General features: G+C 35.1%; 1 protein-coding gene across 2 annotated transcripts in view; it reads left to right on the forward strand.

The window, feature by feature from the left end:
- The window catches only part of LOC136038232 (protein asteroid homolog 1-like), a 29,485-nt gene extending 18,127 nt beyond the window's left edge, over positions 1 to 11,358 (forward strand). For both annotated transcript variants that reach the window (XM_065721338.1, XM_065721337.1), the window contains 2 exons: positions 2,479 to 3,319; positions 10,012 to 11,358. In XM_065721338.1, the coding sequence (XP_065577410.1) occupies positions 2,525 to 3,319; positions 10,012 to 11,304 (2,088 nt within the window). In that variant the 5' untranslated portion in view covers positions 2,479 to 2,524 and the 3' untranslated portion in view covers positions 11,305 to 11,358. The remainder of the gene's footprint in view (positions 1 to 2,478; positions 3,320 to 10,011) is intronic.
- Positions 11,359 to 12,528: the final 1,170 nt, after the last annotated feature.

Consider the following 12,528-nt stretch of genomic DNA (forward strand, 5'->3'; position numbering starts at 1 on the left):
TAAATAATTTTGGTACTAATGAAATGTAGTATTATTTTGTTGAAAACGACCAAGAAAACAGCGCTGAGAAAATATCGTATTATTTTACGGCCGATAACTCATACTTTAATTGAAAATTCGTCATTATTAATAGCTCAAAAAGTGCAAGCTCAAAAATTTGCTTAGCTCAAAAATTGGTAGAAGCGATTATAATAATCGTATAGAACATAAAAAGAGATAGAGTGGTATTTTCACTTTATTGGTAGGTTAATTATATGAACAGCGAAAAATTTACCGTACGCCGTTTTGACAGTATGATTAATTTTACACGAGTAATTTAAAAATACAAAGAAATTATCAAAAGGCTTAAGCCTATTGGTCCGACCTTGATAAGTATATACATATTCATATCATTTAGATAGGAAGAAAGTTAATACACCAATTGATGCCTTGTTTAATGCTCTTTCCAAATTTTATAATCATTTCTGCGGCAAATTTCATTTTGAGCCCTTAAAAGGGTTAAAAAAGCTCAAAATAGTCCATAGGCACCAGAAAATAAAAATGTGCTTCTAATAAAACTGTCTAGTGAGAAAATTTGATATTTGCAGCTGATTCAGGGATGGTCACTATTATTTTCATAGCCTTAACAGTAAAATATTATTCGGAAAAAAATTTGCAAAATGATGTCAGTTTTGCTGTAACGTCACTTGCGACGCTCTTTGTAGAAGCTTTTGCAATGTTTTGTCAAAATAACATTTTAACATTAGGTCCCTTTCTTATTAACGTTTATCAGAATTTCTTACCCCCCCCCCCACCCCACAAAAAGTGACTGTTGTTCCCAAATGTAATTGTAGTCAATACTAAATGAACAGGGTAAAATTCTAGACGAGGGGCTATTCGCTCTCTTTGAACTTAGTGGAGGCAGGGGAAGCAAACATACAGGAATGCATTCGAAATGAAAATTCCAACGATTTGACCACGATATTCATCTTAAACTTTAGGCACATTTTTCCAAGTTTTTTAAAACTTCATAAAATCAGGATTTAGTCAAGTTATAGACTTAAATGACTATGCTTGGTTCTAATTTTTGCTGTTTAGTTTTACATCCTGAAATGTAAAAGTGAACACTTTTCACTTTGGTGTTCTGTGTTTCACTTTTGTTGGCTGCTAGTGTTCTCCACTTCAAGATGCATAGCAGCCCCCGGTAAACGTATCACAGTTCATATTATTGACTTACCAATAAGCTGAACATTCCACTCGATGCCTTTTCTTACGCTCTTTACGAATATAGTAATCGTTTCTATCGCAAATTCAAATTTAAGCACTTCTTGAGCTCTTAAAAATGACGAATTTTCAACTAAAGTATGAGTTATCTGTCGTTTTCGAGAAAATAATACTACGATTTCTCAGCGCCATTTTCTCAGTTTCGATAAAATAATACCAAATGTTCTCAGTGCCAAAATTATTTAAAGTTAGGTTAGGTTGGGTTAGGTTAGATCAAAAAGTGCTTAAATTTGAATTTGCGATAGAAGCGATTGTTATATTCATAAAGAGCATAAAAAAGGGCATCGAATGGTAAGTTCACTTTCTTGGTAAGTCAATAATATGAACTGTGATACGTTTACCCCAGCCTCCCTGCAGAGCATATATTCCTCTTGGCCTAGGGGATGAACGGAAAAAAGTTTCGAGCTAATCCGACCCCTATATCAAACATGCTTCTTTTTTCCACTAGAAAACCTATTTTTTAAACTGTTGACACTTCACCAATGTTCACCAAACTGTTCACCAATCGTGATCCTTGTCTGAGGAGTTCAGGAACCAATATCATCCAGGAAGGCACATTCATAGGTCCCTTCGACTATTTTGAGGAAAACAGCTATACGGGATCATGATGGGATATCTTGGGTAGCAGAAAGAGCAAGGCAGGGGGATTGTCACCATCAAATAACTTTCAACCCAAAAAGGAAACTAACTTTCAAACCTAATCGAAAGACTCCCAAGTTTCTAAATGGCTAGGACCTTCTTGGTCCTATGGCTAGGAAATCGGAACTTCTTGAGAGGGTGTAAAGAGGGGGGCTTTGAATAGATTGGTATGCAAGAAGAGTGTGCATAGCTGTGTTTGCCTCAAGTATCTTGGTGCTACAGTGAGGTATTAGCAGTTATTAGTAGTAGTTGTTTCTGCATATTATAAAAGTAAAAATTATGCTATTTTAGATGTTTTCTTTTAATTTTGTGGATAGCCTAGCACTATAAACAGTTGGTCCCTGTTGAGGGGATCGGATGCAAATGTCACAATTGCCACCAGTACTCTCCAAAAGAGGTGGACAGGGGGATTCAACAATAATACCCCTCTTTTGTTATTCAAGTGTTTCCTTCTGAGAAGGAATGCTCCTGCAGGATCACCTGCAAGTGATAATGGGAACAAAACTTGTATTTTTTGAATTTTTCTATGATTCTTCGTTAAAAAAAGCAAAATTTTCAATTCCTTTGTCATTTCAGTTGTTGGCAAATTTCGCTCCTTCGTCGCTGTGTGATATTGGCAACAATGGGCATCAGTGGGCTCTTTTCTTTTGTTGAGCGACGATTCATGATCAACCACAAATTACAGTCTTCTATATTGGTTGTTGATGGGCTTAATTTGGCATACAGTATTTATAAAGACAGTCCTGGAATGGGCCAAGAATTCGGCGGAAACTACGATACACTCTACCACAAATATATGAATTTCAATACAATGCTGAAACAGTGCAATATCACGCCAATTATAATCTTTGAGGGGGGAATTGAAGCTGATAGTGGAAGAAGGAGATTAAAGAGAAACAATCGTCTTTACAAACTATCTGCCTGTAGTAATTACGACCCACTGAAAGAGGACAAGTGGCAGAAATCAAATTCGTTTCCACTTTTTGCGAAGGATGTTTTTATGAGGGCATGCAAAAAGTGTAATTTCAAAATAATTCAGAGTGATCACGAGTCTCATGAAGAAATGGCCGAGTTAGCAAAAAGATTAAATTGTCCTATTTTGAGCAATGATTCAATTTTTATTATTTTTGGTACAAACTTGATACCATTTAAATATTTGGAAAGCCCGGAAAAAGTGAAGCACTTTCGTGAATCTTCACTGAGGTGCAAAATGGTCTCAATTGACAGGTTTTTAGAAGATCTCTGTATAAAGCGATCCCAGTTGCCGTTTCTGGCAATTCTTCTTAAAGATGAATATATTGACAGTACAGCTTTTAAAAAGCTGTTCAATCTGGAACAGCCTTTCTATTTCCAAAAAAAGCTGGATATTATACGAAGGTGGCTTACACACCATCATAACAATACCGCAATTGAAAAAGTAAGCTTCAGAATCATTTTTTCTTACAGTTTTATGTTACCCTCTTTTGTACCTTCTTCTCATTCTTCCTCTCTCTCTCTCTACCTCCTCCTTTCTCTCTCACTCTCTTTGTCTATTTCTGTCTATCTGCCTATCTCTCTCTCGCTTTCCTTCTGTTTGTTCCCTTCTAAGAATTGCCTTTTCTTGCAATAGAATATAAAACGTGCTGATTTAACTTCTTTGTTCTAAATAGTTTTTCAATCTTACTTTTTGCTAATAATTTTTATTTTTCATCATAAGTGAAATTGTCTGAAACTTGTCGTATTATCAGAAATGGTTAGGAGAAATCTTGGTAACATTAACTCGGTGGTAGGGGTACATTTAGCGGTTTCCGGGTTATAGATAAAGCTTGCAACTGATCTAAAAATGATCAATTTAAAAAACTGTTTCCACAAAAGAAGTTTTTAAAAGAAAAGTTTTTCAGCCCTATAGAACTCCAAGGATCATGCAGATTTCCAACCGATATATTTGAATAATTTACCCGTACCCATCAATCTAAAGTATTGTAGTAATAAAAATAGGTCCATTTAAAAATGGGTTTGATTTATGTATTGATGGTGATTTATGGCAGTTTTACGCTTGAAAAATTATGTGACTTTATTTCTATTCATCTTTGGTTTAATGTATCTCTTTACTTGTCTTTGAAAAACTTCTTTTGTGGAAAAATCTTTTTTTAAATTTAGAATTTTTAAAAATATATTAAATCTTTTTGTTTTCCTTATAAGAATCAAGATCTTGGATTACTATTTAAATGTTCTACGGAATCTTGCAACAATTTTTATAATAGTTGTACTATAATAATAGTAATAATTTATTCCAGAAAAAGCCCGTGGGCTATAGGAAAATTACATAACAACAAACAAACAATAAATTAACTACATTAAATTAATATTATTTAAAGAAAACGCTCCCGATGTGCCGCTGCAATCCTTACAAATCTTGCTATCCTTTTAATACTCAGGAAATTTGTCTCTTTCATTCTATCTAGGATCCATATCTCATTCAATTTTTCTTTACCATACATCTCTCGCCTCCAATCATTCAATTCGACACATTCACACAAAAAATGTAATAAACTTTCATCCTGAGATCCACACATAGGACAAGCAATAGATTCTACCTTCTCCCCTTTTCTCCCTTGATACTTTCTTTTCTCCCCAATCAAAAATCCATTTCCGCTCCAATCCAAATAAGCATTCAAATCCTCTCTACTTAACCCAACCTTCCAAAATACCTCCTCCCCCAACTACCCTTTATCTGTCTATACAATTTTAACGACCCTGATCGATCCAGACTTGCCCACCATATCTGTGTTTCTTGGTTCTTCAACCTCTCTTGTACCTTCCTTATTACTATTTCCCTTTGCTTTGAATTTCTATTTATAATGCTTTGGATTGATGGGAGGGGTAAATATTTAAATATATCGGTCAAAAATCTGCATGAGCCTCGGGGCTCTATAGGTCGGGCAGAATTTTAACCCCCAGCATCATACAGCCCTAAGTATAGACAAATGTTCAGCAACTATTGCCATCCACATTCCCTGAACATTTCAACTTAAGTTGCTTAACCTTCCATGAGATATGGCAGCGTCACAATGTTAACCTAATGCCCTTAGCTGTTCTTGAGATGTCGCTCATATCGCTTCTGGGCAAACTGGAGGCACACACTATCTTTAATTTAGTTGAAGTTCCCGAAACATACTCTGAAGATCCAACGTAAGACCCAGATTTTTCCCGGGATATGACAAAGACACTCTTTTACGTCAAATCGTTCCTAAGATATTGCTGATACGTTTTTTTTGACAACCTATTTGCATGTAGTATGTTTTAATTTAGTTCAACTTCTCCTTCAGATTTTCCTGAAGTTGTCACGTTAATACCCTTAGCCTTAGTAGTAGTCTCAATAGAAGTATTAGTAGCAGTAGCAGTAACAATAGTAGTAGTTGTAGTAGCAGTAGCATGTACACATTGCAACTTTGTCAATTTATTACCCCACTCGTTATTCCCTGGAAGTTTCAACTCGATACCCTAAGCCATTCCTGAGATACCCCCTTTCGACAGCGTGCATACATATAGTGTGCTTTGATTTAGTTCAACACTCCCCTCAACATTCCCTTACAGCTTCATCTGAATCCCTTTGCCCTTTTTGGACACCAAGGGTCAAAAACGTCCCTCTTTCTCAAAATAAAATACTGCGTAAACAATGGTCAAATTTCGTAGCTTCTTGCCCTTTTCCCAAGGCCTGTGGGGGGAGACAGGCATGGTTGCTGGACCTTTACACTATGCTAAACATAATGGCTATTTCAAAATTTCATTTGGGTGTCTTTGAGGAAAAAAGGACATAAGAGGGGGCTGACTACCTTCCAATCACTTTTGACTCTTAAAAAAGGCGCTAGAAAAAAAAGGAGAATTTTCAGTCGAAAGAGCTCCTTTCGAATTTTATAGGACAACTCTTTCAATGCGAATTGCCCTGGTGAAAAAATAATAATACACAGAGCCCACTTTGCAGCGATATTTACTTACGTAGCATTATTGCGCTGTCTATGATTTAAAGTCAGTTAAAAAAAAGGTGACAACATGTTTCCAGAGTAAATTTCGTGTTTTTGTGTGCTATTAAATAAATAAAAAGTTTTTTTTAACGGAAAGTAAGGAGCGACATTAAAACTTAAAACGAACAGCAATTACTTCGTATATGAAAGGGGTTGCTTTTTAATCAACGCTTCGCTCTTTATGCTAAAGTTTGACTCTTTCTCTTAACTCTACTTTTTTAAATAGTAAAAAACTTTAGCGTAAAGAGCGGCGCGTTGATAAGGAAGCAGCCCCTTTCGTATGCGAAGTAATTTCTGTTCGTTTTAAGTTTTAATGTCGCTCCTTACTTTCCGTTAAAAAAAATTGTCTTTTTTATATATTTAATTTCTGAACGTTTTGAATCCATGCATGTTTTGATTTTGGCTCTCCGCAGAGGAATAATTAAAACGAAATTTGCATATTTTTTTTTTTTTTGGCTAAATGGCTTTCTCATAGTTTTGACCGAATGATTTTGAGAAAAAAAGGAGCGGGAGAGGAAGTCTAGTTGCCCTCCGATTTTTTGGTTACTTAAAAAGGCAACTAGAACTTTTAATTTTTTACGAATGTTTTTATTAGTAAAAGATATACGTAACTTACAAATTAGCTTACGTGACGAGCTTCTGTATTCTCATGTTTTATTACGTATATGAGGGAGTTCATTCCCTCGTCAGTACCTGTCTCTTTTCACTAAAACTTAAATTTTGTCCCAATTCATGACCCTTCAATCACAAAAGCCGTAGAATAAATTGTTGAAATTACTAAAAATACTTTAGCGTAAAGAGCGAGGTATTAAGAGGAGGTGAGCCCGTCATATGCATAATAATTTCTGTTCGTTTTAAGTTTTAATGCTGCTCCTTACTTTCAGTTGAAAAAACTTGTTCATATTTATTTTTTTAGTGTTTTTTTAAATAATGCTAGAAAATCCTGCGCTCCCTTCATGGAAATTTTCTTCCCCCCTGATAAATTCCTCCAAGGAAAGTTCCCCCAACATAACCCCCTCTTCTCAACCCCCCCCCCCCCAACCAAAAATTCCCCTGAAAACGTCTGTACACTTCCAAATAACCACTACTATATGTAAGCACTGGTCAAAGTTTGTAACTTGTAGCCCCTCCCACGGGGACTATGGGGGAGTAAGTCGTCCTCAAAGACATAGTTATAAGGTTTTTCGACTACGCTGAATAAAACCGCTGTCTCAGAATTTTGATCCGGTGACTTTGGGAAAAGTCACCGGAGTCACCAAAAGATTCTATGACTTTTAGGGGTTGTTTCCCTATTTTCTAAAATAAGGCAAATTTTCTCAGGCTCGTAACTTTTGATGGGTGGCTAAACTTGATGAAATTTGTGTATTTAGAATCAGCATTAAAATGTGATTCTTTTGATGTAGCTATTCGTATCGAGATTCCATTTTTTAGGGTTTTGGTTACTATTGAGCCGGGTCGCTCCTTACTACAGTTCGTTACCACGAACTGTTCGATAACTCTGTTTGAACATGTAGGCCTACGGTTCTTACAGAAATCGATTGGTAAACACTGCTTTAAAAACAAAAATTTTGTTTAGTTAAACTAAAAACACAGTTTGCCTTGATTCATGGTGGTGAGCAATAGGGGAGGGAGTAGTAAATAAAAGTCTGTTTCCGCTAATCTAACTAAAAAGTGTATGTAAAATTTAACCAAAAAACAGTATACTAAAAAGTGTAAGTACAATTTAGCCAAAAAACAGCATACATTGATAGTAACAACTGTTAGTGAAACTTTCTCCCAATTCAAAACATCGTCATAAAAAAAAGAAGCGAATGCACCCAAATATTTGCACCCCCCCCCCCCGAAAAAAGGGAAGCAAGTTGCACCCAAAATATTTGACGAGCAAAGATATAACTTGCCAATTTCTCTATTATAAAAGAATAACTGTTGATGTGTTTTCCGTTCTACAAAGCTGATATACATTTTTATATCTGTTTTGAAGTTTCAAAAGTCATTTTAAACCTTTGTTTTTTTTTTTCATTTATCAATAACGCTAATTGATTACAACGGACCTTGCGTCTAAACTCTGCTCACTGATCGAGCCCTGTCCAACGTATCTACAGGCAATGACCGATCGACTGGTCTATTACAGTACTCCAAATCGTTCTTTATATTTATTAAATAAAAAAAACTAATTTTTTTAGCTGAAAGTAAGGAGCGACATTAAAACTTAAAACGAACAGAAATTACTCCGTATATGAAATGAGTTGTCCCCTCCGCAATCCCTCGCTCTTTACGCTAAAGCTTTTAATTGTTTTAAAAAGTAGAATTGTGGCAAAGAGTCAAACTTCAGCGTAAAGAGCGAGGGATTGCGGAGGGGACAACCCATTTCATAAACGGAGTAATTTCTGTTCGTTTTAAGTTTTAATGTCGCTCCTTACTTTCAGCTAAAAAAATTAGTTTTTTTTATTTAATTTCTGAACGTTTTTGAATTAATGCATGTTTGGTTTTGGCTCTCCGCACATAAATTATTAAAATGAAACTTGTATATCAATTCTTTTTTTGGCTAAATGGCTTTCTCTTAGTTTTGATCAGACGATTTTGAGAAATAAGGGGTGGAGAAGGAGGCCTAGTTGCCCTCCAATTTTTCGGTCACTTAAAAAGGCAACTAGAACTTTTAATTTTTAATGAACGTTTTTATTAGTAAGAAATACACGTAACTTAAGAATTAACTTACGTAACAAACTTTCATAACCTTATATTTTTATTATGTATACGAGGGGGTTTGTACCCTCGTTAATACCTCGCTCTTTACACTAAATCGTAAGTTTTGTCCCAATTCTTTAAGAATGACCCCTGAATCAGAAAGGCCGTAGAATAAATAGTTGAAATTACTAAAAATACTTTAGCATAAAGAGCAAGGTATTTATCTCCTCCTAAATACCTCGCTCTTTATGCTAAAGTATTTTTAGAACCCCTCATATGCGTAATTATCTCTGTTCGTTTTAGGTTTCAATGCTACTTCTTTCTTTCATTTGAAAAAAACGTTTTCATGTTTATTTTTCATTGTTTTCTTATAGTAGTGCTAGAGAACCCTGCGCCCTTTTCATTGAATTTTTCTTCCCTCATGACAGATTCCTCCAAGGAAAGATCCTCCAACATAGCCCCCTCTCCTCAGCCCCATCCCCAAACAAAATAAAATCCCCCTGAAAACGTCTGTACACTTCCCAATAACCATTACTATATGTAAACACTGGTCAAAGTTTGTAACTTGCAGCCCCTCCCCCAGGGATTGTGGGGGAGTAAGTCATCCCCAAAGACATAGTTATTATGGTTTTCGACTATGCTGAACAAAATGGCTATCTCAAAATTTTGATCCGTTGACTTTGGGAAAAAATGAGCGTGGGAGGGGGCCTAGATGCCCTCCAATTTTTTTGGTCACTTAAAAAGGGCACTAGAACTTTTCATTTCCGTTAGAATGAGCCCTCTTGCGACATTCTAGGACCACTTGGTCGATACGATGACCCCTGGGGAAAAGAAAAAAAAAACAAACAAAAAAACAAAAAAACAAACAAATAAACACGCACCCGTGATTTGTCTTCTGGCAAAAAATACAAAATTCCACATTTTAGTAGATAGGAGCTTGAAACTTCTATAGTAGGGTTCTCTGATACGCTGAATCTGATGGTGTCATTTTCGTTAAGATCCTACGACTTTTAGGGGGTGTTTCTCCCTATTTCCTTAAATAAGGCAAATTTTCTCAGGCTCGTAACTTTTGATGGGTAAGACTAAACTTATATACTTAAAATCAGCATTAAAATGCGATTCTTTTGATGTAGCTATTGATATTAAAATTCAATTTTTTAGAGTTTTGGTTACTATTGAGCCGGGTCGCTCCTTACTACAGTTCGTTACCACGAACTGTTTGAAAGGAATAGTTTTTTCAATTTATCACCTAATTTATACACTTCCAAGAATTGCTACTAACAAAGTTGTGTTAAATTGACAATTTGGTTTTTGAAAACGAACTGAAAATATTTAGTAACAATTGGGACAACAGAAAGAGACCTTAATTTTACGCCTGACTTTAACTGCAGTTGTACTAATTATTAAATTTAAATTTTAGATAATGTATTGTGTGAAACATGAAAAGAGAGACCAAGCAAGGAGGTTACTTCAGTATCCATCAAAGACCACTATGGAACTTACTTATACACAAGTTATGGAAGAGCCCGAAAGAATTTTTTGCGAATCAAGCAATGCTCTTGCACTCCCTAACAAAGGTAATATTTTACCTCCATGGTTTGTCTCTGCTCTTAGACAATATCAGTTTCCATCTTGGGTGTTAAGAATTCCTTTCTTCCATGAGATTGTGTATTTCCCTCAAGTGGAGGCTGAAGATCAAACATACAGCCTCCTAGCAGCAATGGATATTGTCAAAGCTTTCGCAGCAATTGTTTTGAGCAATGACTACCCAAAAATATCTTTAGAAAGCACTTTGTCGAAAGTTATTGATGTGATTTTAGAGATAAGAGTTGGATCTGAACTCAAAGAAATGACAATATCATTTTCTGAAAGCGATGTGGTTTCCTTACCAAATTTGAAAGACATGCCGGATTTACCAACAGGCATTAGAAAGCAATTTTTGCATCAAGTGTTGAAGTTGAATGATAATGACTTGGAAGTTGTTGCACAATTTCCTGATGAAGTTCAGATTTTTATGTGCTCTATCATCTATTGCTACTGTAGAGCAAATCAGGCAAGTTTCAAAATTCATGGATTGGTTCTCATGGTAGTTCTGCTTAAAATTATTGAGACATCATACACAAATACCGAAGATAATATTGAAAGGAACAGGGTGGCAATATTATCAGAACAATCCATAGAAAATAATCCAAGTAGCAATATCAAGGATTTATGGAATAACATAGATATTGAAGACTGCATTTCAGCTTTCAAAATCCTTCCAGAACTTCACCGATTCCAGTTAGATATTGTCACTAAAGGTCAAGGAAAGGGTTACATTTTAAGTGAAAGCCAAAGCCCAAGTACCTACAATATAAAGATTGTTCACAACTACTCAGAATTCCAAATGGTACTTTTCTTTACGATGTACTTAAACCGATTGCTATTATGTCCTTATGAAGACACAAATTCGATTTTATATTTTAATAGCTCTTTACTGTATAGTTTAACCAGCCATATAACGGCAAATGAACGCTGGTTGGATGGCTTACTTGGCTGCAAATCTTTGCATAAACTTTTGCAAAAAGTTGATAACTTATTTTCTCTACTGAAGCAAGATAAGCATGGGAATCCCACGCCTCAACAAGTTAAAGAAGAAGGGGCATATCCAATCGTTGATGATCCAGGTTCTGATGAAATTGACGTAATAACCGATACAATTGCATATATTTAAATAATAGTGATCATTTCTTATCTGATTTTAACCAAATAAATTACTGTAATCGAAGCATTTCTTACAGCCTAGACTAAGTGCCGATTCTTCGTATTGACCAACGATAATGACGAAATTTATTATTGTAATTAAAACTTGTCTTTATGTGTAAAATGAATTATTTTTTGTACCTATTGTCGTATAGGTAAAAAATGCTCGTTGTTGGAAATTCGAATTTCGAGCCATTAAAATGGACGCAAATCTGATTTGTTCTTAGGTATGAATATTAAGCCAGTAAGAAGAAAGACAGATTTTTGAGTCGAAATGCTTTAGCAAGTAAATTCTGTTTCAAGAAGTATAAAAAAAAATACAGGTAAGAAAATAACTATCACAACTTCTCGTTAATTTGGCCAGCAAACTAGGAATATATTAACTGAGTGCTTCCAAATAAAATTAAGAAATTGAAGAAAAACAATAAAATCTTTTAAAAGCCCCACTCCCAAAAAACAATATGACAATAAAAATGTAAATTAGTAATTGAGAAATATCCATGTTTAAACCTCGTTAAAAACCGTCTCCTGGTAGTCCCCCTCCCCGGGAAGATGTCTGCCAGTACTTTTTAATATAGTGTACGGTATGCTTTACAAACGAAACTCTTCAGAAGAAAAGAGGTCTTTACTGAAGGAAAAAATCATAAATATGACTTTAATTAATTCAGAAGGTATTAACTGAGTGTTTCCAAATAGAAACCGACAGTTCCCGTCTTCCCTACGATATCAGCGCTACTTGCAAATTCATTTGGGTTATTTCTCACCGTTTATCACCATCATCAATAACTAAAACTTTTTGAACTAAATTCTATAAATTACAGCTACTTGTGACAAGAAATTGAGTTTTTAAGAGAAAGGCCTATTCTTGAAGTCAAATTTTAGTTAGATGAATTAGTGATGGAAAATATGTATCCAGTGGGGTGAGATGAATCATTCAGTAGAATTAAATCTAAATAGTAGTCCTGAACTTGAGTTTCAATCAGTGACAGTTCAGGCCTCTCTTGTGCCCGGGGCAAAACCTTGATTAGCGCCTCCTCCATCTCCCCAAAATTTTCAAGCCAAATTTAAAAAAAATTCATTTATTAAAAAAATTTGAATACAAATACATTAAAATTAATTAGGAACTAGAAGTTTCAATTTTCAGCCAAATGAGCCCCCTCTGAAGGTTATGTGAAAAATTCCTTCCATAAGAACC

This window comes from Artemia franciscana, chromosome 17, assembly GCF_032884065.1.
Source record: "Artemia franciscana chromosome 17, ASM3288406v1, whole genome shotgun sequence".
In the NCBI taxonomy this organism is placed as follows: domain Eukaryota; kingdom Metazoa; phylum Arthropoda; class Branchiopoda; order Anostraca; family Artemiidae; genus Artemia; species Artemia franciscana.